The sequence below is a fragment of the Dendrobates tinctorius genome, unplaced genomic scaffold (assembly GCF_039654945.1).
Source record: "Dendrobates tinctorius isolate UK_male_01 unplaced genomic scaffold, ASM3965494v1 ptg000201l, whole genome shotgun sequence".
NCBI classification, from domain to species: domain Eukaryota; kingdom Metazoa; phylum Chordata; class Amphibia; order Anura; family Dendrobatidae; genus Dendrobates; species Dendrobates tinctorius.
The window spans coordinates 17,580,602-17,601,975 of record NW_027361868.1 but is presented as its reverse complement, the minus strand read 5'-3'; the positions used below and the strand labels follow the sequence as shown (position 1 = coordinate 17,601,975).

Genomic DNA, 21,374 nt, shown 5'->3' with positions numbered 1-21,374 from the left:
CCTGGTATGTATGGCCACCTCATCCCTATCCTGGTATGCATGGCCCCCTCATCCCTATCCTGGTATGCATGGCCCCCTCATCCCTATCCTGGTATGCATGGCCCCCTCATCCCTATCCTGGTATGTATGGCCACCTCATCCCTATCCTGGTATGCATGGCCCCTTCATCCCTATACTGGTATGCATGGCCTCCTCATCCCCATCTTGGTATGCATGGCCCCCCCTCATCCCCATCCTGGTATTCATGGCCTCCTCATCCCTATCCCTGGTATGCATGGCCCCCTCATCCCTATCCCTGGTATGCATGGCCCCCTCATCCCCATCCTGGTATGCATGGCCTCCTCATCCCCTTCCTAGTATGCATGACCTCCTCATCCCCTTCCTAGTATGCATGCCCCCATCTCTATCGTGGTATGCATAGCCCCTCATCCCTATCCAGGTATGCATGGCCTCTTCATCCCTAACCTGGTATACATGGCCCCCTCATCCCTATCCTGGTATGTATGGCCACCTCATCCCTATCCTGGTATGCATGGCCCCCTCATCCCCATCCTGGTATTCATGGCCTCCTCATCCCTATCCCTGGTATGCATGGCCCCCTCATCCCTATCCCTGGTATGCATGGCCTCCTCATCCCCATCCTAGTATGCATGGCCCCCTCATCCCTATCCTGGTATGTATGGCCTACTCATCCCCATCTTGGTATGCATGGCCCCCTCATCCCCATCCTGGTATTCATGGCCTCCTCATCCCCATCCTAGTATGCATGACTTCCTCATCCCCTTCCTAGTATGCATGCCCCCCCCCCATCCCTATCGTGGTATGCATAGCCCCTCATCCCTATCCAGGTATGCATGGCCTCTTCATCCCTAACCAGGTATGCATGGCCCCCTCATCCCTATACTTGTTATACATGACCACCTCATCCCCATACTGGGGTATGCATGGCCCCCTCACTCCCATCCTGATATGCATGGCCCCCCATAAGAAAAACATAAAAAAAAAAATCCTACTTGCCTTCCCTTCGCTCCCTTGTTTCAATGCCAGCTGCTGATTTATGCTTGTAAGCAGCGCATGACAGGGACGTCATGCGCTGCTTGCAAGTAAAGGACAGTTGCCAGAATACTCACTGATCTCCACACCGGGACTATGTGCGTGGAGAAGAGTGACTATTCATTTCTCTTTAATAGCGGGCACAGTAACCTGAGCCGCTGGCTTGCTGCAGCTGCTGGGCGATCATGTGTGCCCGCTACTTAAGGAAATGAATAGTCACTGCTTTCCACGCCCATGGGAGTGGAGAGCAGTGAATGTTCATTCCTTTAAGTAGCAGGCACATGTGATCGCCCAGTTGCTGCAGGAAACCGGCGGCTGCGATTACTTTGCCCGCTATTAAAGAGAAATTAATGTTCACTGCGAGCGCAGTGGCCGCAGCTCATAGCTGAAAAAGGAGGTGACAGGTTGCCTTTTTATTAGGTAATCCCTGCATGTGTTGCGGCTGTCGAGCAGCCACGGGGACTCCAACAAATTTTTGAACAGCCACTGGGACTTTAAATATATTTTCGAGCACGTTCGCTCATCACTATTAGTCATCAGTAAATTTATACATTATTATTATTTTTTTTTTTACAATCCGTTCCTGTATTACATTTTTCCCATTTAGTAACAGCATCCCTCATTTCCAGAGGATTAGCAATGGGAATGAAAAAAAAAAAAAATTGGTCCACTTTATATTGCAGTTTTGACTCGCTCTCAGATTTTTCTGCTCCTGTCAGATTAATTTCACACTTCTGAGAAGTCTACAAAAGAAGCTGTTGTGGAAACGCTGGCACCGAAAAAAATTACGACATGTTTGTCACTTATGGAAAGGGAAAAAAGAAAAAGGAGGACTTGAGATTTGTCTTAAAGCGTAAAAAAAACACACAGGCGTCCAGTGATTGAGCCGCTTTCCGTCACACTTACATAATTGCAATTTTTTTTCTGTTGGGTAAGCGCTCGCCTCTCCACCGCCTCCTGTCACACTGACCCAGAGCCATAAAAAGTTTGCTTGCTTGCCCTTGGTCCTGTTTGTATAAATTATGTGTACACTATAAATATTCACGTTTCTGAGGGACCGTTTTTTAAAACAATCGTTGCACTGTTCGGCCGTCTCCGCGGAGAAGCAACTTGACATCACCGTGGACCGTAGTTTTCCCGGCAATGGCCTTAAAAAAATACAGCTGTTTCGGCCGACGAAATAAAACACTGTGCAAACAGTACGTTGGAAAAATGTGGCATAAAGCTGCCGGAGTGGGGAGAAACAGGACCAAGAAAACAGAGTAAAAAATGGTGTTATCAGAGGCCAATGATTTATGGTTTTTGTGGGTCCCCCCCCCCCCATAGATCAGATTTTACAGGTACGGCACAAACATAAGTCTGTCGAATTCTGCTCCGTCAAGTGTCTAAATTTACCAGGGTCAGGAGGTGCAAGGGTTGGGCTGGATGGAAGTATTGAGAACTATAACTTTAAATTAAAGGGGTTGTCCAGGACCTGACGATTGATCCACAGGATAAGTCGTCAATAGGAGATTGGTGGGGTTCCCATCTCATTCCGGCCATAGGACTTGCCGATAAGTGATGAAAGGGCTGCCGTGTTTCGCTCGTACATCACTTAGTCCTGAACGCTGCCGGAAAGGTTTTCAGATGATCATCAGGGAGTTTAGGTCCTGGACAACCCCTTTAATAGGAAAAGCAGAGGAACGGTCAGCTCTCCCATAGGAGGAGTCCTCACACGGAAAACTTGCTGTGCGGCAAGAAGGAGGCAGAAAAAGGAATAATCCAGAGAAGACGTCTGTGTTGAAAAGAATTCTTTAAAAATCGCAAGGTCGCATTCATAAAAAGTTTTCACCGGCAGACGCGTTTCGGTCGACTGACCTTATTCAAGACAATGCGGATTTAAAGCTCATGCGCACAAGTAGGAGGAGGTTGGTCCCTGGCTGCTCCGACTGAGAGGTGTGTAACCAGTTCAATCCTCTCTACGTAGGCAACATAGGCAGTGGTAATGACACTTAGTCTGTCGACCCTGGACATGGCTGTCCAGTGGAAATCCTGAAAGCAAAAAGTGTTGGTGTGCATTTACCTGATACTATGCAAGTGTACGAAAACAACCAAAACAAAGCGTAGAGAACAATAAAGTAGGTTCTACCAGTGTGAGACATGTAAATCAGGAGAGCAGACTGTCAGTCATTACATGTCTCACACTGGTAATGCCCCCTTTCATTTAAAATAAGCTCTGAAGGCAGATTCTCAAGGAGATCTATGTCCAGCCCATAGATCTTAATGGCTCATTAACATATTAAGAAAAATGTGGATTTCTTTGGAATAAGACATCAGATCGCAGATTTAAAGGTATAATTTTCTTCAGCTTCCTATGACCTACATGCCCATATAGACTGGTTAAGAGGGTTGATCCTACTGACAGATTCCTTTTAAACCAGTATGTGCCCCGAATCGCTAAATAGCGTGTGGTTATTTATGACAACTAAGAAGTCAGGGAGTTAGGAGTTTTACTTGTGCAGATGGCATCTTTGCTTGGTCATGATGGTGCACAGGTTCTGACAATTTCTTTCACCCATCAGCAGTAAATGATTTAAGAACTTACTGCTAGTGATGAGTGAATGTGCTGGGATAAGGTGTTATCTGAGCATGCTCGAATGCTAACAGAGTGTCTACGGTGTGCTTGAAAAATATGTTCGAGTCCCCGCGGCTGCATGTCTCACAGCTGTTCGACAGCCGCAGCACATGCAGGGATCACCTGTTTGTTAGACAATCCCAGCATGTGTTGTGACTGTCGGAACAGTCGCGAGACATGTCAGTCACACAGTTAGCACCCGAGCATGCTCAGATAACACTTTGTCAAGCACTTTCGCTCAATACTAGTTACTGACAAATTAGTGAGACATTTCCATATTATGAGGCCTGGTGTGCCCAGCCTTATTACACTTTAATTTGGTGCATGCCATATGTATGTTTGGAGATTTTCTTCCCCGGCGTTATAGGGCAGGAGTAGTCTGTGCAGAATCGATGTAGAATTTATTCGATGGCAATAGAACATTGGTGAGAACAAGCATCTGTTCATACATGGAAACTAAACGTTGTCATAGTATATCTCCAATTATAAATGTAGTATAATTCTCCTGATTAGCTGTGTGGCTTATCCCACGTGCACACGCTGCGGATCCGCAGCAGTTCCGCAGGGAGTGTACAGTATAATGTTATCCTATGGGTTTTCAAATCCACTGTGCACATGCTGCGGATTTTTGCGTGCGGAAAAGCTGCGGTTTCAAATCCGCAGCATGTCAATTCTTTCTGCGGATTCCGCTGCGGTTTGACACCTATTCCATTGTCCTTGTGTTAAACCGCAGGGGAAAACCGCTGGCCAATCCGCAGGAAAACTGCAAGTCACTTTACCTGTGGATCCACACGGAAAAATCCGCAGCGTGTGCACTCACCCTTATGTTGCAGCAACAAAGCTGTGAAGCATAAATCAAAGTGTGTGTGTATATATATATATATAGAGAGAGAGTATGCATATAATGCATGTATAAGTATATATTTTTTTATTTTATTTATTTTTTTGGTTGGGGTCTTTTTTTTCTCCCTGTAACTGGAGAGCTCTCACTCCTTTCCTACAGGTCATGTTGGTGCCCGGCGGTGCTATTTTTAAGCTGAGGTCGGCAGTAGGTTTTTTGTGATCTGAGTTGGTATCTGCTTCATGTGGGAACGTTACATTCCAGATCTGACTTTCACCTGTCCTATGGCTAAACTTATTTATATATCTTTAAACTTGGTTTCTTGTTAGTTTTTTTTTTTTAATGTTCCAAAAATGTCAGAGTTTAAAAAAAAAAATATTAATAATTGATATTCTTCAGTGGTTGCCGCCTTTTAATAGCACTGAAGACTCTCAAAGCTTCATAGTTTTCTATCTACTGGTTAACAAGGCCCAAAATATATATTTCCTGTATCAAAAAACCAGCTCTACCCTCGCCTACTGTATCCTCACCCATCCCGTTGTAGATTGTGAGCCCTTGCGGGCAGGGTCCTCTTTCCTCCTGGACCAGTCGTGACTTGTATTGTTTAAGATTACTGTACTTGTATGTATTATGTATACCCTTCCTCATATGTAAAGCGCCATGGAATAAATGGCGCTATAACAATAAATAATGATAAAGAGTTTATTAATTTCGTCCTGAAAGCCGGAATACAGGACGGTTATTATTATTATTATTATTATTATTTATTGTTATAGCGCCATTTATTCCATGGCGCTTTACGTGTAAGGAGGGGTATACATAAAAACAAGTACAATAATGTTAAACAATACAAGTCATAACTGGTACAGGAGGAGAGAGGTCCCTGCCCGTGAAGGCTCACAACCTACAAGGGATGGGTGAGAATACAGTAGGCGAGGGTAGAGCTGGTCCTGCAGCGGTTTGGTCGATTGGTGGTTACTGCAGGTTATAGGCTTGTCGGAAGAGGTGGGTCTTCAGGCTCTTTTTGAAGGTTTCGATGGTAGGTGAGAGTCTGATATGTTGGGGTAGAAAGTTCCAGTGTAGGGGGGATGCGCGGGAGAAGTCTTGTATGCGATTGTGGGAAGAGGAGATAAGAGGGGAGTACAGAAGGAGATCTTGTGAGGATCGGAGGTTGCGTGCAGGAAAGTACCGGGAGACAAGGTCACAGATGTATGGAGGACTCAGGTTGTGGATGGCTTTGTATGTCATGGTTAGGGTTTTGTACTGGAGTCTCTGGGCAATGGGGAGCCAGTGAAGGGATTGACAGAGGGGAGAAGCTGGGGAATAGCGGGGGGACAGGTGGATTAGTCGGGCAGCAGAGTTTAGAATAGATTGGAGGGGTGCGAGAGTGTTCGAGGGGAGGCCACTGAGCAGGAGGTTGCAGTAGTCAAGGCGAGAGATTGAGGGCATGGACTAGGGTTTTTGCAGATTTTTGGTTGCGCAAAAGTGAATAAAAATGTGACATTATGCTCACTCAGGGTTGTTTTTTTTTTTTTTTGTCTTGGATTTTTCTGTCTGAAAAATCCATAACTAAAAATATATTTCATGTTCTTTTATGTGGTATTTGTGTATGGGATCTTTTTTGCAGTAGTCAAATTTGGAGCTTTTTTTTTTCTATGCAGAAATGCCTCAAGAATTCCCGTTTGCTGCTTTTTCTACGTATATAAAAACAGAACTAAGTGTACTATAGGCGTGCTTTCACATTGAAAGGTGTAACGTTTATCCTTGCGGAGAGTGACATGTCAAGCCTGACATGCCAAGGTGAGGAGACTTTTAAGACTCGCAATGCATCTCTGGGAAATATGCAAATTATCTCTTCAGAGAGGAAGAGTATTAAAATCTAATGCCACCTATAGGAAGTAGAAATGCTAAAAGTCAATATTGAACCTCTAACGAGCCACATGACTTAGGATAAAAACCAAAACCTCAATTTATAGACACTGTGTTTTGGGGTACTGCCCCTCATCAGTGCAAAATTGTGAGATCTGGTTTGGCTGTGTGAGAGGCATCTGGCAGGGATCCACAGGGTAGCGTTTCTCCTTGTGAAGAGTGACATGCCAAGGTGAGGAGACTTTCAAACTTTGAAATGCTCTTCTGGGAAATGTGAAAATTGTCTCTTCAGAGAGTGACACCTTGGCATGTCAAATCAGATCTCACACTTTACACTGATGAGGGTCAGTACCCCGAAACACAGTGTCTGCAAATTGAGGTTTTGGCTTTTATCATATGTCATGCTGAAAGGCTCGTTAGAGAGTTGATATTGACTTTTAGGATTGCTACTTCCAATAGGTGACACTAGAGTTCCTCTTCCTCTCTGAAGAGACAATTTGCATATTTCCCAATGAAATGAATAGGAAAATTAGTGAAAGCGTATTTGAAACAGTTGCATGTGAACATACACCAATAATAGAGTCCCATGGAGAGTAACCAAAATACTCTGTAGTGTTTTCAAAGTAGAAACTAAGCAGAACCTCCACGTTTTTTTAGGAGTTTTAAGATTTGGAGGAATTCTGCTTCAAAAAGCCTCAAAAAACCCTTGCTGTGTATGACCCATGCATATTTTGCCACAGTAATTTCTTAGTTCAAGGGGCAATAACAGAGGAGCCTCACAATGCGTCGTTTTTTTAAAGGGTTTTTCCCATCTTCATAAAATGAATATGGTCTGATAGATCTTGTAAATAAAAGCAATTTGCAGTTTACTGCTTTTTAAATATGTTCTTCCTTTTTTGAGATATTAACACTAGGGATGAGTGGACCCGTTGAAGTTCGGGTTTGACTGAACTTTAGTGTAAAGTTCGGTTCGGGTACCAGAATTTGAATCTGAATGCCATAGAAATCAATGGGGACCCGAAATTTGGAGCCGGAAAATCTTTCTCTCTTTTCCGCTTTCCCACTCCCTTTCTGTCTCTCTTTTCCTCTTTCTCTCTCTTCCTTTCCATCTCTTTCCCTCTCCCTTTCCATCTCTTTCCCTCTTCCTTTCTATCTCTTTTTCCCTCTCCCTTTCCGTCTCTTTCCCTCTCCCTATCCGTCTCTCTTTTCCTCTTTCCCTCTCCCTATCTTTCCCTCTCCCTATCCGTCTCTCTTTTCCTCTTTCCCTCTCCGTCTTTCTCTCTCCCTATCCGTCTCTTTTCCTCTTTCCCTCTCCCTTTCCATTTCTTTCCCTCTCCATCTCTTTCCCTCTCCCTTTCCGTCTCTTTTCCTCTTTCCCTCTCCCTTTCCGTCTCTTTTCCTCTTGCCCTCTCCCTTTCTGTCTCTTTCCCTCTCCCTATCCGTCTCTCTTTTCCTCTTTCCCTCTTCCTTTCTATCTTTTTCCCTCTCCCTTTCCGTCTCTTTTCTTCATTCCCTCTCCCTATCAGTCTCTCTTTTTTCCTCTCCCTTTCCATCTCTTTTTCTCTTTCGCTCTCTTTTTCTCTCTTTCGCTCTCCTTTTCTCTCTTTCACTCTATTTCTCCCTGTCTTTCCTTTCTCCCAGAACTCCGAACATTGAATCAGACTTCCGAGAGAAGTCCCCTGTTCGGAGTTCCGAATCAGACACTTGGTGTTCGGTGCGAACCCTGAACGTTGCAGCTCGGGGTCGCTCATCTCTAATTACAGTAACACTTTTCTTTTGTTTACAGCTCGTTTCTTTGGAGACCGACCACTACTGCTAGGGAGCAATACATACGTATTGCTTACAAGCTCTTTTCTATTGAGCTTGTAAATGCTACTTTGAGGCCGACCAGGATCGCTAGAACACACCATTACCTTTTAATCACTGCCATCTTCAGCGCAGTACATAAAAGCTTGACAGCAGCGGTGGTCGATCTCCTAGGCAACAAGTTGCAAACAAAAGAAAAGTGTTAATATCTCAAGAACGGCTGAAAATTTTAACAAGCGGTAAATTGCAGAATTACTTTTTTTTTTACAAACAATATCCCTCTCTGGAAATGGAATAGCCCTTTAATATTGCCAAAGTCATCAATACTGAGGCTGAGGTTAGAACGCACACGTAATATACTGTAATAGTAGATTTTTGGGGGGATTTTCCGCTCTCTGGGGAAAGTTGGGTAATAACATGGCATTTTTTATGGACAGTCATACCTTCCATACTCCCATATGGCCGCATTATTCGGCATCTGAGTCTTCATAAAGCCGCATGATGGCCACTTTTGGATGAGGTGCGGCCATGCTGGATGTCAGTTCTGTTTTATTACATGGAGGATGGTCGTTTTGCAGTTCCATCCAGCTTTTTTCCTCCCGTGTAAAGTTAGAAAGTCTCGGTCACAGAGCGGCTATTGGCCCAAGTGTTTGGGGTAGTTGTTGTAGTTGGATTTCGGCGCACTTGCGCCTCATCGGTTGTTTTTAATTATAAGGATGTGATTTCATTAGGAAACCATGGTGAGGTCATTTTAGCTGTTTTTTTTTGTTTTTTTTCATTCTCCATGAAAGAAGCTCACAGGCCGCGATTTCTAAACAGGGAAAGGATTTGGGCCACGTACAGTCGAAGCCCTCTCCAATGGGAGCAGTGTTTGCAGCTGAAAGCTCGGCTTCCGCCCCTCTTACAGGTGCCCATTCACTCATCAAAGGACGGATTCTGAGGAGCGCGAGGTTCACAGGAGCTGGGATTAGAACATGTTTTCACAGCGTTGGCATCTCGCTTTTTTTTCAGGTTTTATACATGCTGCAGTCCTTCTTTGAGGCGAAACACATACCCAATTCACAGCGACTTCAGCAGGAGATACGTGACATCACCCACAGCTTGAAAGCCAGGCTGTGGCTCGCCAAAAGGTACGTTGGATCGAAAAATTACTAATGAGGTGTAATTAAAAAAAAAAATGCAAAATAGTAAAAAAAAAAACAACAAAAAAAAACCTATAAATCTAATGCTGTTATAAAAAAAAATGCATAAAAATACAGCAATTAGCTGTGAAGATTGGATGGGCTGTCCACTTTGGCCCATCCTTTTTCTTGAAAAAAAAAATAAATAAAACTTTAACTGGTCACAAATTTTTCCTTGAACCCCCATCAATCGATCTGTTAGGAGAACAAGCAAAAAGTGTTCCAATTCCCTGCAGCACGACCAGAGGTGAAATAAGGAATTGCACAATTCTTATTAAATTAAAGGGGACAATTTTTTTTTTTTTTTTCATTTTTTTGGACTACAAATCACTTTTGCAGTTTTGTTTTATTAAAGTTATTGCATTGTTTTGCTTTTACAGGCTCTGTGTTTTCTTGCAATTCGAGGTGGTCTATGGTTATAAATCAGTGGAGATAAGCTAAAAAATAGACAGATATTAGAAACTCTTCCATTGGACCATCAGAATGAGCTCACTGATGAACGCTCAGTTAACCCAGTCTACAACCAGCAATAAAAAACTGATTTTTGTCAAAAAAAAATCCCCAAAAGTGGACAACCCCTCCTCCAGGAAAAAGGGAGATGGTGGCTTAGTGGTAGCCTTTTATTCTACTTTTGGCATTGCGTGCCAACTAAGCATATACCCTCCCCTTCTTTTGTAATGGAGAACTCCCAAAAATGTCATATCCACTCAGCGAAACTATGTTCTTACTGAGATACATAACTTGGCACCGTATAATCCTGCATTCTGCTGGTCAGTGGGGTTAGGCAGGCCAGAGACTGGATAGAGTTGTCAGTCAAACTCTTCCTTGTATGTAAATTTAGTCTTTTTATTCAAGCTGGTGTTACCTACAACCCTTCTCTGTAAGTGTCTTTTTAAGACCCAGTTGGCTAAAAAATAAAAAATAGATTTATGTATAAAAGTAAACAGCGATGTATTCAGGAGAACACTGACAATTATACCAAGCTAAGAAATTACATAGTTATGGCAGGTGGAGGGTCCTACTTAAGAGTAACTGGACCTGGGCAGGGTGGCCTCGTATTCTCACAAATCTTTACCTTCCTGCTAATGAAGATGACAATGGCTTCCCTGCTCTACTATCAGATTTCTCCTTCCTATAAATGGAGCTTTTCTCATAATTTACATTTATTACTTAATTGTTCTGTGTACAGTTTCCTAATATAAAGTGCAGATTCATACATATCACATTGTGTTGGATGTGATGTCATTGCATTGCCTGTGCTGGGTGTGATGTCATCACATTGTCTGTATTGGGTGTGATGTCATTGCATTGCCTGTGCTGGGTGTGATGTCATCGCATTTTCTGTGCCGGGTGTGATGTCATCGCATTGTCTGTGCTGGGTGTGATGTCATCGCATTGCCTGTGCTGGTTGTGATGTCATTGCATTGTCTGTGCTGGGTGTGATGTCATCGCATTGTCTGTGCTGGGTGTGATGTAATCGCATTTTCTGTGCTGGGTGTGATGTCATCACATTGTCTGTGCTGGGTGTGATGTCATCGCATTGTCTGTGCTGGGTGTGATGTCATCGCATTGTCTGTGCTGGGTGTGATGTCATCGCATTGTCTGTGCTGGGTGTGATGTCATCGCATTGTCTGTGCTGGGTGTGATGTCATCGCATTGTCTGTGCTGGGTGTGATGTCATCACATTGTCTGTATTGGGTGTGATGTCATCGCATTTTCTGTGCCGGGTGTGATGTCATCGCATTGTCTGTGCTGGGTGTGATGTCATCGCATTGTCTGTGCTGGGTGTGATGTCATCGCATTGTCTGTTCTGAGTGTGATGTCATCACATTGTCTGTATTGGGTGTGATGTCATCGCATTTTCTGTGCCGGGTGTGATGTCATCGCATTGTCTGTGCTGGGTGTGATGTCATCGCATTGTCTGTGCTGGGTGTGATGTCATCGCATTGTCTGTTCTGGGTGTGATGTCATCGCATTGTCTGTATTGGGTGTGATGTCATTGCATTTTCTGTGCTGGGTGTGATGTCATCGCATTATCTGTGCCGGGTGTGATGTCATCGCATTGTCTGTGCTGGGTGTGATGTCATCGCATTATCTGTGCCGGGTGTGATGTCGTCGCATTTTCTGTGCTGAGTGTGATGTCATCGCATTTTCTGTGCTGGGTGTGATGACATTGCATTGTCTGTATTGGGTGTGATGTCATCGCATTGTCTGTTCTGGGTGTGATGTCATTGCATTGCCTGTGCTGGTTGTGATGTCATCGCATTGCCTGGTGCTGGGTGTGATGTCATCGCATTGTCTGTGCTGGGTGTGATGTCATCGCATTGTCTGTGCTGGGTGTGATGTCATCACATTGTCTGTATTGGGTGTGATGTCATTGCATTGTCTGTGCTGGGTGTGATGTCATCGCATTGTCTGTGCTGGGTGTGATGTCATCGCATTGTCTGTGCTGGGTGTGATGTCATCACATTGTCTGTATTGGGTGTGATGTCATTGCATTGTCTGTGCTGGGTGTGATGTCATCGCATTGTCTGTGCCGGGTGTGATCACATTGTCTGTATTGGGTGTGATGTCATCGCATTTTCTGTGCCGGGTGTGATGTCATCGCATTGTCTGTGCTGGGTGTGATGTCATCGCATTGTCTGTGCTGGGTGTGATGTCATCGCATTGTCTGTTCTGGGTGTGATGTCATCGCATTGTCTGTATTGGGTGTGATGTCATTGCATTTTCTGTGCTGGGTGTGATGTCATCGCATTATCTGTGCCGGGTGTGATGTCATCGCATTGTCTGTGCTGGGTGTGATGTCATCGCATTGTCTGTGCTGGGTGTGATGTCATCGCATTGTCTGTGCTGGGTGTGATGTCATCGCATTTTCTGTGCTGGGTGTGATGTCATCGCATTTTCTGTGCTGGGTGTGATGTCATCGCATTGTCTGTTCTGGGTGTGATGTCATCGCATTGTCTGTGCTGGGTGTGATATTGTCACGTCCGCCATGTCTATTTTGCCTCATGACCCCTGGAGCGGTGTGCACGCGCATCTCATGTCTGCTATCCTGCACTTTGCTCTGTCGTGCATCTCTGCACACGCTCTGTGCTTGAACTCTGCCTCTTGTCTCGTGCCATGTCTTGTGTTGTCTCTCGTGCCATGTTTGTCCTTACCTTGCTTTGCCTTGTAGTACTTCTGCTGTTCTCTGCCTTAGCCTGTTTCACCATGTCTGGTCTTTGCTATTCTGAGCCTTGTAGTACTTCTCATGTTTCAGGTCTCTGCCTGGTTTTCCGCACTCTGCCCTTTTGTGCTCTCTTGCATATTCCTATGTCTAGTCCCAAGTCCCGGCTCTGGGCTTCGGCCTACGCTCCGCTGCTAGCTCTGTTCTCTCTCTGACTTGGCTCTGTGTTTCTGCCTATGTTCCACTCCATGTTCCATGCCTAGCCTTGCCTTGTTTCTTGTGCCTCAGCCGTGCCCGCCCTAGCCGTGCCCGCCTGCTTGTGCCTCAGCTGTGCTCGTCGGTCAGTGACAGCTGTGTTGCCTGCTATGCCCCAGTCGGGTTCGCTGGAGTCTTACCCGCCTGCTTGTGCTGCAGCCCATCCAGCTAGCCAGTGCCCCAGCCGTGCTCTCTGTGCTTCCTTGCACTCACGCTGTCTCTGCACTGTGCTCTCCGTGCTTCTCTTAGCACGCGCAGGCCCTCGCCTGCCCCGTGGCATACCTCCCCGTGCTTCTGTAAAAATACGCACAGGTCTTGCCATGCCCCCTGTCGTGCCCTCTTGCACGCACAGGTCCTAGCCAGGACTCTGCTTTTAACCCTGACCCTGGCATGTCTCTCTGCACGCGCAGGACTCTGCCTTGAACCTGACCCTGGCGTGTCTCTCTGCATGCGCAGGACTCTGCCTTGAACCTGACCCTGGCATGTCTCTCTGCACGTGCAGGACTCTGCCTTGAACCTGACCCTGGCGTGTCTCTCTGCACGCGCAGGACTCTGCCTTGAACCTGACCCTGGCATGTCTCTCTGCACGGATGCCCGGAACCTGCCGATCGCTGCCAGAGATCGTAAGCCTGATAACTGCGGCCTGATGTCCGGAGCTGCTGATCGCAGCCTGATGCCTTGATCATGTCGATCATCGCCAGCGGTCCGGAGTCCGATGCCATTGTACCTTTACCTGTACCCAGGCGTGCCACCTGGCACGTACCTGAGACACAGATTAGATATTAGAAAAAACTTTTTGACAGTTAGAGTGATCAATGAGTGGAACAGGCTGCCACGAGAAGTGGTGAGTTCTCCTTCAATGGAAGTCTTCAAACAGAGGCTGGACAGACATCTGACTGGGATGATTTAGCGAATCCTGCTTTGAGCAGGGGGTTGGACCAGATGGCCCAGGAGGTCCCTTCCAACTCTACAGTTCTATGATTCTACCATGGCACGCACCTTGCCGTGTTTGCTTGTTCTCACGTTTTTTGCACTACATGTTATCCTGAAGTTGTCTTAATGAAGATACCTTTAACTTACGTTTTGTCTTGTCTTGCTTCCTGCTCGTCCTTGTCGTCAGACACTCGTATCCAGTGTCTACTTGAGCCGGCCGTCTGGTGCCAGCAGTCGTGGTGGCTCACCCCCTTGGTCTTGCCCCTGACACTCCCTGTATAGGGGGTGGTTCCTCACAAGGTCAGCTCGCCCTAGGTGGGTGGGTGCCACGACCCAGAGGGTCCACTCTAAAGAAAAACGACTCAGCGTAAGCTGACGCTCGTCACAGATATCACATTGTCTGTGCTGGGTGTGATGTCATCGCATTTTCTGTGCCAGGTGTGATGTCATCGCATTGTCTGTGTTGGGTGTGATGTCATCGCATTTTCTGTGCTGGGTGTGATGTCATCGCATTTTCTGTGCTGGGTGTGATGTCATCGCGTTGGGTGTGATGTCATGGCATTGTCTGTTCTGGGTGTGATGTCATCACATTCTGTTCTGGGTGTGATATCACATTGTCTGTTCTGGGTGTGATGTCATCGCATTTTCTGTGCCGGGTGTGATGTTCGCATTGTTTGGGCTGGGTGTGATGTCATCACATTGTCTGCAGGGTGTGATGTCATCTATGATATCCTACCTTGTAGGTTTCACTCACAGTAAGGCTATATGCAGTAGGAGTTTTGTGAGTAAATCCGATCCCCCCCCCCCCCCAAAGAATGACATAAAAAAAAAACTCTTTGAAAGACTCTTCCTATTTATTTCAACGTTAATCCTCTTCACTGTTCAAACAAGGAGTTTTTTGAGAATATTTTTTTTCAATTCACTTTTGAACTTGGCAGTGTTACATCAAAGTGCTGCAAAAAAAAACACTTGAAGAAAACAAAATTTGTTTCCCAGTAAATAAAAAAACTCCTTCCAAAATACTCTCCCAAAAAGGAGCTTATCCTGAAACGATGTCATTTCCACCAACTCTCACGTACACAGGAACGCAGGTCAATGGGGAATGTGCCTCTGCCGGACCCCACTGATGGTGGTGACTTGTTATACTGAGAATAAAAGAATTGGGTGTGAAAATTTACGCAGTCAGATCCTTCTTTGGGTCTGTTCAAGGAGAGTCAGAAGACTCCAATAAATTTCATACACTGTATATCAGATGGTCGGCCGCCTCTGCCAATGTGCATAGGGCCTTAAGGTCCTGTACAGTATATACAAATTGCAGACATGTTAAGGCGCCTCTACGACATCACTTGTGGGCACTCTGCCTCCGCACTATGGAGCCGTAGGCCCCAACATCATGCCCTTTGCAGCACCACATGATGGAGATGTGTTCTCTTTTAGAACCTAATTTTCCAATAACAATTATATATTTTTTTGTAGAGATCCGACAGTTATGAAAAAAGTATTGTAAAAGCTAAGTAAATCATGTTGAAACTGCATTAGGGCGTGTGAGTACACTTGTGCATCCTTTTCCAAGTGCATTGACACACCTTCAGTGCACTTCTGGCCTGACTTGCATGTGGCTTCAACTCTAAATTGCTCCGATCTCTTTAAAAAAAACAAAAAAAAGGATAATTTTATTGTGGGACAATCACTTACACAGCTATACCATTACTTCAGTACGTAAAATTGTGCTGACAGATTCCCTTTATGTGTTAAAGAAAAGTAGACAACCCCATTAATGCAAGTCTATTACCGGATTCCATTACTTTAATACAGTCATGGCTGAAAAGTGTTGTCACCCTTGAAAATATTCCAGAAAATTAAAGTATTTTCCAATAATGGGCCAGACAAAAAATGTGCGTTAACAACTCTGTTTCAAGCTTGTAATGCTCTTTCTAACTCACCTGTGGCAAGTAACAGGTGATCGAAACGACAAACAGAGCACTGGAGTGTTCTGAAGTGGTCATCAATGAGTCCGTATCTAAATCCCATTGAACAACTGTGAAGAGATCTTAAAATTGCTGCTGGGTGAAGGCGCCCTTCAAATAGTAAGGCCGGTTTCACATTAGCGTTTACGGCCGCAGCGTCGGGCTGCGCACGGCCGCCGCTAAGCCCCGCCCCCTGCCGCGCCTCAGCCGGTAGCTCCACCTCCGGGCGAATGACGCTGCATGCGTCATGCGTCCCCTATCTTTATCACTGTGGACACAGGCCGTGCGCAGTATGCGTTTGGCGACGCCTGCATCCTTTTGACGGTGCGCCGAGCGCAACCAAATTGCAGCAGGCGGAGCTACCGGTGGAGTCGTGGCAGTGGGCGGGGCTTAGCGGCGGCCGTGCGCAGCCCGACGCTGTGGCCGTAAACGCTAATGTGAAACCAGCCTAAGAGACCTGGAGCAGTTTGCCAAAGAAGAGCGGTCCAAAATTCCAGTTGAGACGTGTAAGAAGCTTGTTATAGGAAGCAATTGATTGCAATTATTTATTCCAAAGGGTGGGCAACCAAATATTAAGTTGAGGATGTCACCAATTTTATCCTCCCTATTTTTGGGGTTTTGTGTAAAATTCTGTCCAATTTGCTGCTTTTTTTTTTCTCCATTTTTTTAATGCTGTTCCAATACAAAGAAAATAAATGTGTATAACAAAACCTGTCTAATTGCAATAATTTTCTGGGAGAAATACTTCATTTCATTACAAAAAAAACAGTTCCTTTCTGTTCAATGCTAAAATTTGGTGTGAGCATCATCTTAGTCCCTGCCATGGGGCGTTTTTTTAGTAGCTCGGCCTCTGTACATACCATAACTTTACGGATTCCTCATCTTCTCATGACTGTGACCAAACATCGCAAACAAGAGCGGGTGCTGGAGCGCAGCGTCATATGTTCCAGCAGTGTCCCCCGAGAACAGAGCCGTGCACAGAGAATGACTCCTCCATATACTTGTTTATTCAGTAACGTAGATGTAAACATTTCTTATGCACGGTACATCTGTAGACAGAGCAATGCTTCCCATTCATTACGGGAGAGGCACAGTAATCAACTGTTCACAATATTGAAATACACCATAAAAAATAATTTGGAGATAGAAATCCTTCACTTTTCATCCACTATCATGTTGCAAAATTTTATTCTGTCAGTCTTGGAAAAAAAAATATATATTTTTTTCCCAAAACAGCGCCAACCTTATACATGGACTGCATCTGGTATTGCAGCCCAGCTCTTATGGAATGAGTTACCTGGATAGAAGACTAAAATAGGGCAAATAACAGGCCCTTTAATAATCTCTTTGATCTATATCTGTCGACAGTTTTCACTTAGTTTTCACCATTCCACCTATCGCTGTTTCTGGGAGCAGTTAGTGACAGTGCAGCCATCCAATCTAGGACATGTTGAGCTGTCAGTATAATGATAGTTCAGACGTCCAATCAGAGGCTGGGGCTTGCTGAGCTGTCAGTAGGTTGAGTGACAGTTCAGCCATCCGATCAGGGCCAGGACTTTGTCCATGTGTCTGCTATTCGAGTGAATACCTGGCTATTTAGCTGGCTCTGCTTCCAAATGGTGTACACGTGCTCTGTTTTCTATGTTCCTGTATTTGATCTTTGCTTCCCGACCTTGGACATTACCTTTGCCTAGCCCTTTTGTCTTGATCCACTGCCTTCCTGGAATTCTGACCTCAGACTGTGACCCGACACTGTAGTGTCCGCATCCCTGCATGCTTCTTTCCTCCCCCAGCAGGGATGCCCACTCCCACACCTCCCCCTTCCTCTGCTGCCAGGGATCTTCGCACTGCTCACAGATCCCCGGGCACTTAAATGGGATCCTGGTCTCTTAAAGGGACATTGCGCTCCGTCTTAAAGTGTCCCCAGCCAATGGCTGAGACAGTTATTATTTAAGGCATCTCCACCTGTTGGGAGGTGCCTGATCAACATGTTATGTCAGTAGTCTGCATGATTGTTGGTTCTCAGGTTCCCTGTACATGCCAGTCAGTTTACCTGTCCTGTACCTGTCTACCCGTACTTGCCGTATTTTCCTGTATTCAAGTTGTGCCCGCCAGCACCTTCCTGCATATCAGCCGTGTCTGCTAACAACTGCCTGTCTGTACATCAGCTGTACCCATCAGCATCTGCCTGCCTTCATATCAGCCATGCCTACCAGTAGCTGCCTGTATATCAGCCTTGTCCGCCAGTACCTGTCTACACCTGCTATTACACCTTTCTGCCCCTTTGAGGGTCAGCTGCCGTGCATCCAAGGTCCATCCTGGTGTCCATCCTGAGCCAAGTCTAAGCCCACCATAAGGGGTTCTAGCAAAGAGTCGGGTATTCACTTAATCACGCCCCTCCAGGCTCCCTTTGGCCCACAGCACGGTGGTTCCACAACCCAGCCCGTTACAACTACGCCTTTGCCTTACCACATTGTATATAACGAGCCCTCTTGGTATCTGACCACGGACCTCTTGACTACCCAAGCTTCATGGCTTGTCTGCAAGTAGTGACTAGCCTCACAGTAGTATTCTTAAAGAGTAACTAAACGTTATGTAAGTGACTTCCAAACCACAGCTTTTTCCAGTCTACTTGCTGACCATTATCTGCATTAATATCAGATGGTACTCGTTTGGAGTACAGATGATGGCAATGAAAGAGTCATCACATAGGCTCAGCATCTGTGCCTCACTAAGGGCTCTTTCAGATCTCCGCGATCGTCAGTCTGATCTCAGAGCACAATGCACGGACTGGTCTCGCGTCGACCAATCCCGAGCATAACATCTTCATATATTTCTATGAGGCTGTCACGCTCAGGTCGGTAGATGCACTGCCACGTCCGTTCATTGTGATCCGAGATCAGACTGATTATCATGGATGTCTGAAAGAGCCCTTTATCAGGGGTTAAGCTGCTGCAGGAGATGTTCTCATAGGCACAAACCCTCGGAGGAGGAGACGGGAGCGGACCCATCACTGCCATCATCTGTACTCCAAATGTGTACTTTTTGTTATCTTTTCCTCTAAAGTCAGGCAAATAGACTGAGGAAATACGTTGGTTTGGGAGCCACTTACATGTAATTTTTTTTGTTTTTTAACAGGAATGAAGACAAATGCCCTGATATAGTAATTTGTAGCGTTTTCTAACTTTCTATCCAAGACAGAATTATTTTTTTTATTTTTCTTTTTTTTAAATGGCGGTTTCCATACAGAAACAGTTACTCTCTTGTACATGGACTGTGTATGTTCTAGAGGTTTAGCCATATTTAAAGGGGTTGTACCAAATATATCAGCTATCCCATAAACTTATTGATTGCGAGCATGTGTACCTCCACTCTTTTCATTGACTGCTGGAGATCACACACCACTGTACTGCGCTGTTTTCAGCAGTCCCATAGACAATGAATAGAACAGAGGTGTGGAGGTTTTGGGTAATGCGATGTCTCATAGTTATAATATGGCATAATATGGTTTCTATAGTCCAGAACTCCAGATTCGTAAAACTTCTGCAACCACACAAGAGTTGCCTCCAAGTTCGATTTCGTTTGACCTGGTATAAATGCCCGTGTTCTCCTGAATCTGACGTTTATCTTTAGTTTTTGTGCCTCTCCGTTGAAAGAAGTGATGGAGCATGCTCGACCATTGCTTCATTTAAAGAGTTATTTTTATTGTCTCTCATCAGGAGCACGCCGCTCCTCTTCCTCCCGACTTCCTTCTTGCCAGGGGGACTTTGTGCTCCTGAAGAATAACTGTTCGGGCCAGCTTCGTGGCAGAGCCGTTGGTGCAAACTGAGTGCTCTCCTATGCTGCAAGTAGAAGCAGCTTTGGAGGGGTGTAGGCGCAGTGTAGCTCCCAGATCGGACCGTCAGGCCAGCTACAGAGCACTCTTGGTAACAAAGAGCTTGTAAGTGCTGTGCTCCTTGCTAAGGAATCTCTGATAGACTGCAGAGGTGGCCGGTAACCTAGGCATCAAGTACTACAAAATAGAATTGAAAATTTCGCAATTCTTGAGGATGGAGAAGATTTTTAATATAAGGTACACTTTAAAGTTGCTTGATTTAGCAATTTTGCCTGTTTATGATTATGAGAAATTGCATTAAACTCCTCCTCTCTGTTGGAATCCAACGTTTAAAGGGATTCTGTTAGCAGATTATATAATCTGAAAGCAGCATGATGTAGTGGCGGAGACCCTGATTCCAGCGACGTGTCACTTAGTTTACTGGGTGCAGCAGTTGTGATAGAATCTCTGTTTTATCTGCTGCAGATCTAGCAGAACTCTGAACCCCGCCCACACCACTGATTGACTGCTGGCTGCTTTTTTTTGTTCACTGTAAATCTACAGCTGCCAATCAGTGGTGGGGGCGGGGTTGGACTTGGAGACTTGAGACACCTAGTCCTGTAGTGATAATCTCCTGCTGATAAAACTGATTTTATCGAAACAGCAAATCACACCCCAGTAAGTGACACATTGTTGGAATCAGACTGTCCTCCTCTACATCATGCTGCTCCCAGAATACATAACAAAAGCCAATTTACAGATTCCCTTTAAGCAGGCTCAGCGGCGGTGCCTGAAGCAGCAACTCGTACTGTTCATTTCTGGATCTCGATCCTGATGATCAGCACGGCCTCCAGCTATCTGAGATCACCTATCCTGTGGACAATCCCTTTAAGACCCGAAGAACCTCGTTCACAGTTAATTTTTTCAGATTGTTTAAATAAACCAGCCGATGTTCTCCGTTGTGTGTCATGAATGGCGGTGCGGCTCATTACGAGAATAATGTGATTTTCCGTTGCTGGTTTAGTTCTGCAGCTTGTGTCCTGATCAGAATCATATGCGCTGGGCCCAGATTGAATTACACTGAATAATACAGTATGTCACTAACCGCCGGGAGCCGATCAATGCAGATTTATGTATTTATTTCATGGCCACGGGGGGAAGGAAAACCAATTCAGCCTCACATTTAGATTCTGCCATCGTTCCAAAACATGTGCTCTTTAGCTGCAAATGTCGGGATTTTAGGTTTTAAAACCTTTTTTAATTATTTGTATTTTTTAGGGAAAATCCATGTCTCGTCACCAGAGCGGCATTTACGGATATCCTAAATACAGTCATCAACTATATTGGAACAGATAGAGAACAAGGTGAGTAAAGGATTGTGCCGGCTGCTTACACGGCTCCGTCTTGGATGGGAGAAGGAACGGCAACTCTGCTGGCAAAATAATAATAAAAAAAAAAAAATTACAGGACAAATATATTGTAGTTTTCTCAGGATCCCGGGGATTCCCAGAATAAAGGAACTACAAGATCTGTCACTTTTACAATAGCAAAAGCAAATTCCTTCAAAGTAATAATCATTAGTGATGAGCGAACATGCTGGGACAAGGTGTTATCTGAGCATGCTCCGGTGCTGACCGAGTGTCTTCGGCGTGCTCGAAAAGTGTTCACGTCTGCATGTCTCGCGGATGTCAGCTTCAACACATGCAGGGATTTTCTAGCAAACAGGCGATCCCTGCATGTGTCGAACAGCTGTGAGACATGCAGCCGCGGGGACTCGAGCATATTTTTCGAGCCCGCCGAAGACACTCGGTTAGCACCCGAGCAGATAACACCTTATCCCAGCGCGTTCGCTCATCACTAATAATCATGTCTGAG

At 45.3% G+C, this 21,374-nt stretch overlaps 1 protein-coding gene across 1 annotated transcript in view; it reads left to right on the top strand.

Moving 5' to 3' along the window:
* The window catches only part of LOC141056974 (tRNA (32-2'-O)-methyltransferase regulator THADA-like), a 541,174-nt gene that overhangs the window by 362,565 nt on the left and 157,235 nt on the right, over positions 1-21,374 (top strand). The window contains exons 9-10 of the mRNA XM_073553454.1: positions 9,195-9,313; positions 20,778-20,863. Coding sequence (XP_073409555.1) covers positions 9,195-9,313; positions 20,778-20,863 — 205 coding nt within the window. The remainder of the gene's footprint in view (positions 1-9,194; positions 9,314-20,777; positions 20,864-21,374) is intronic.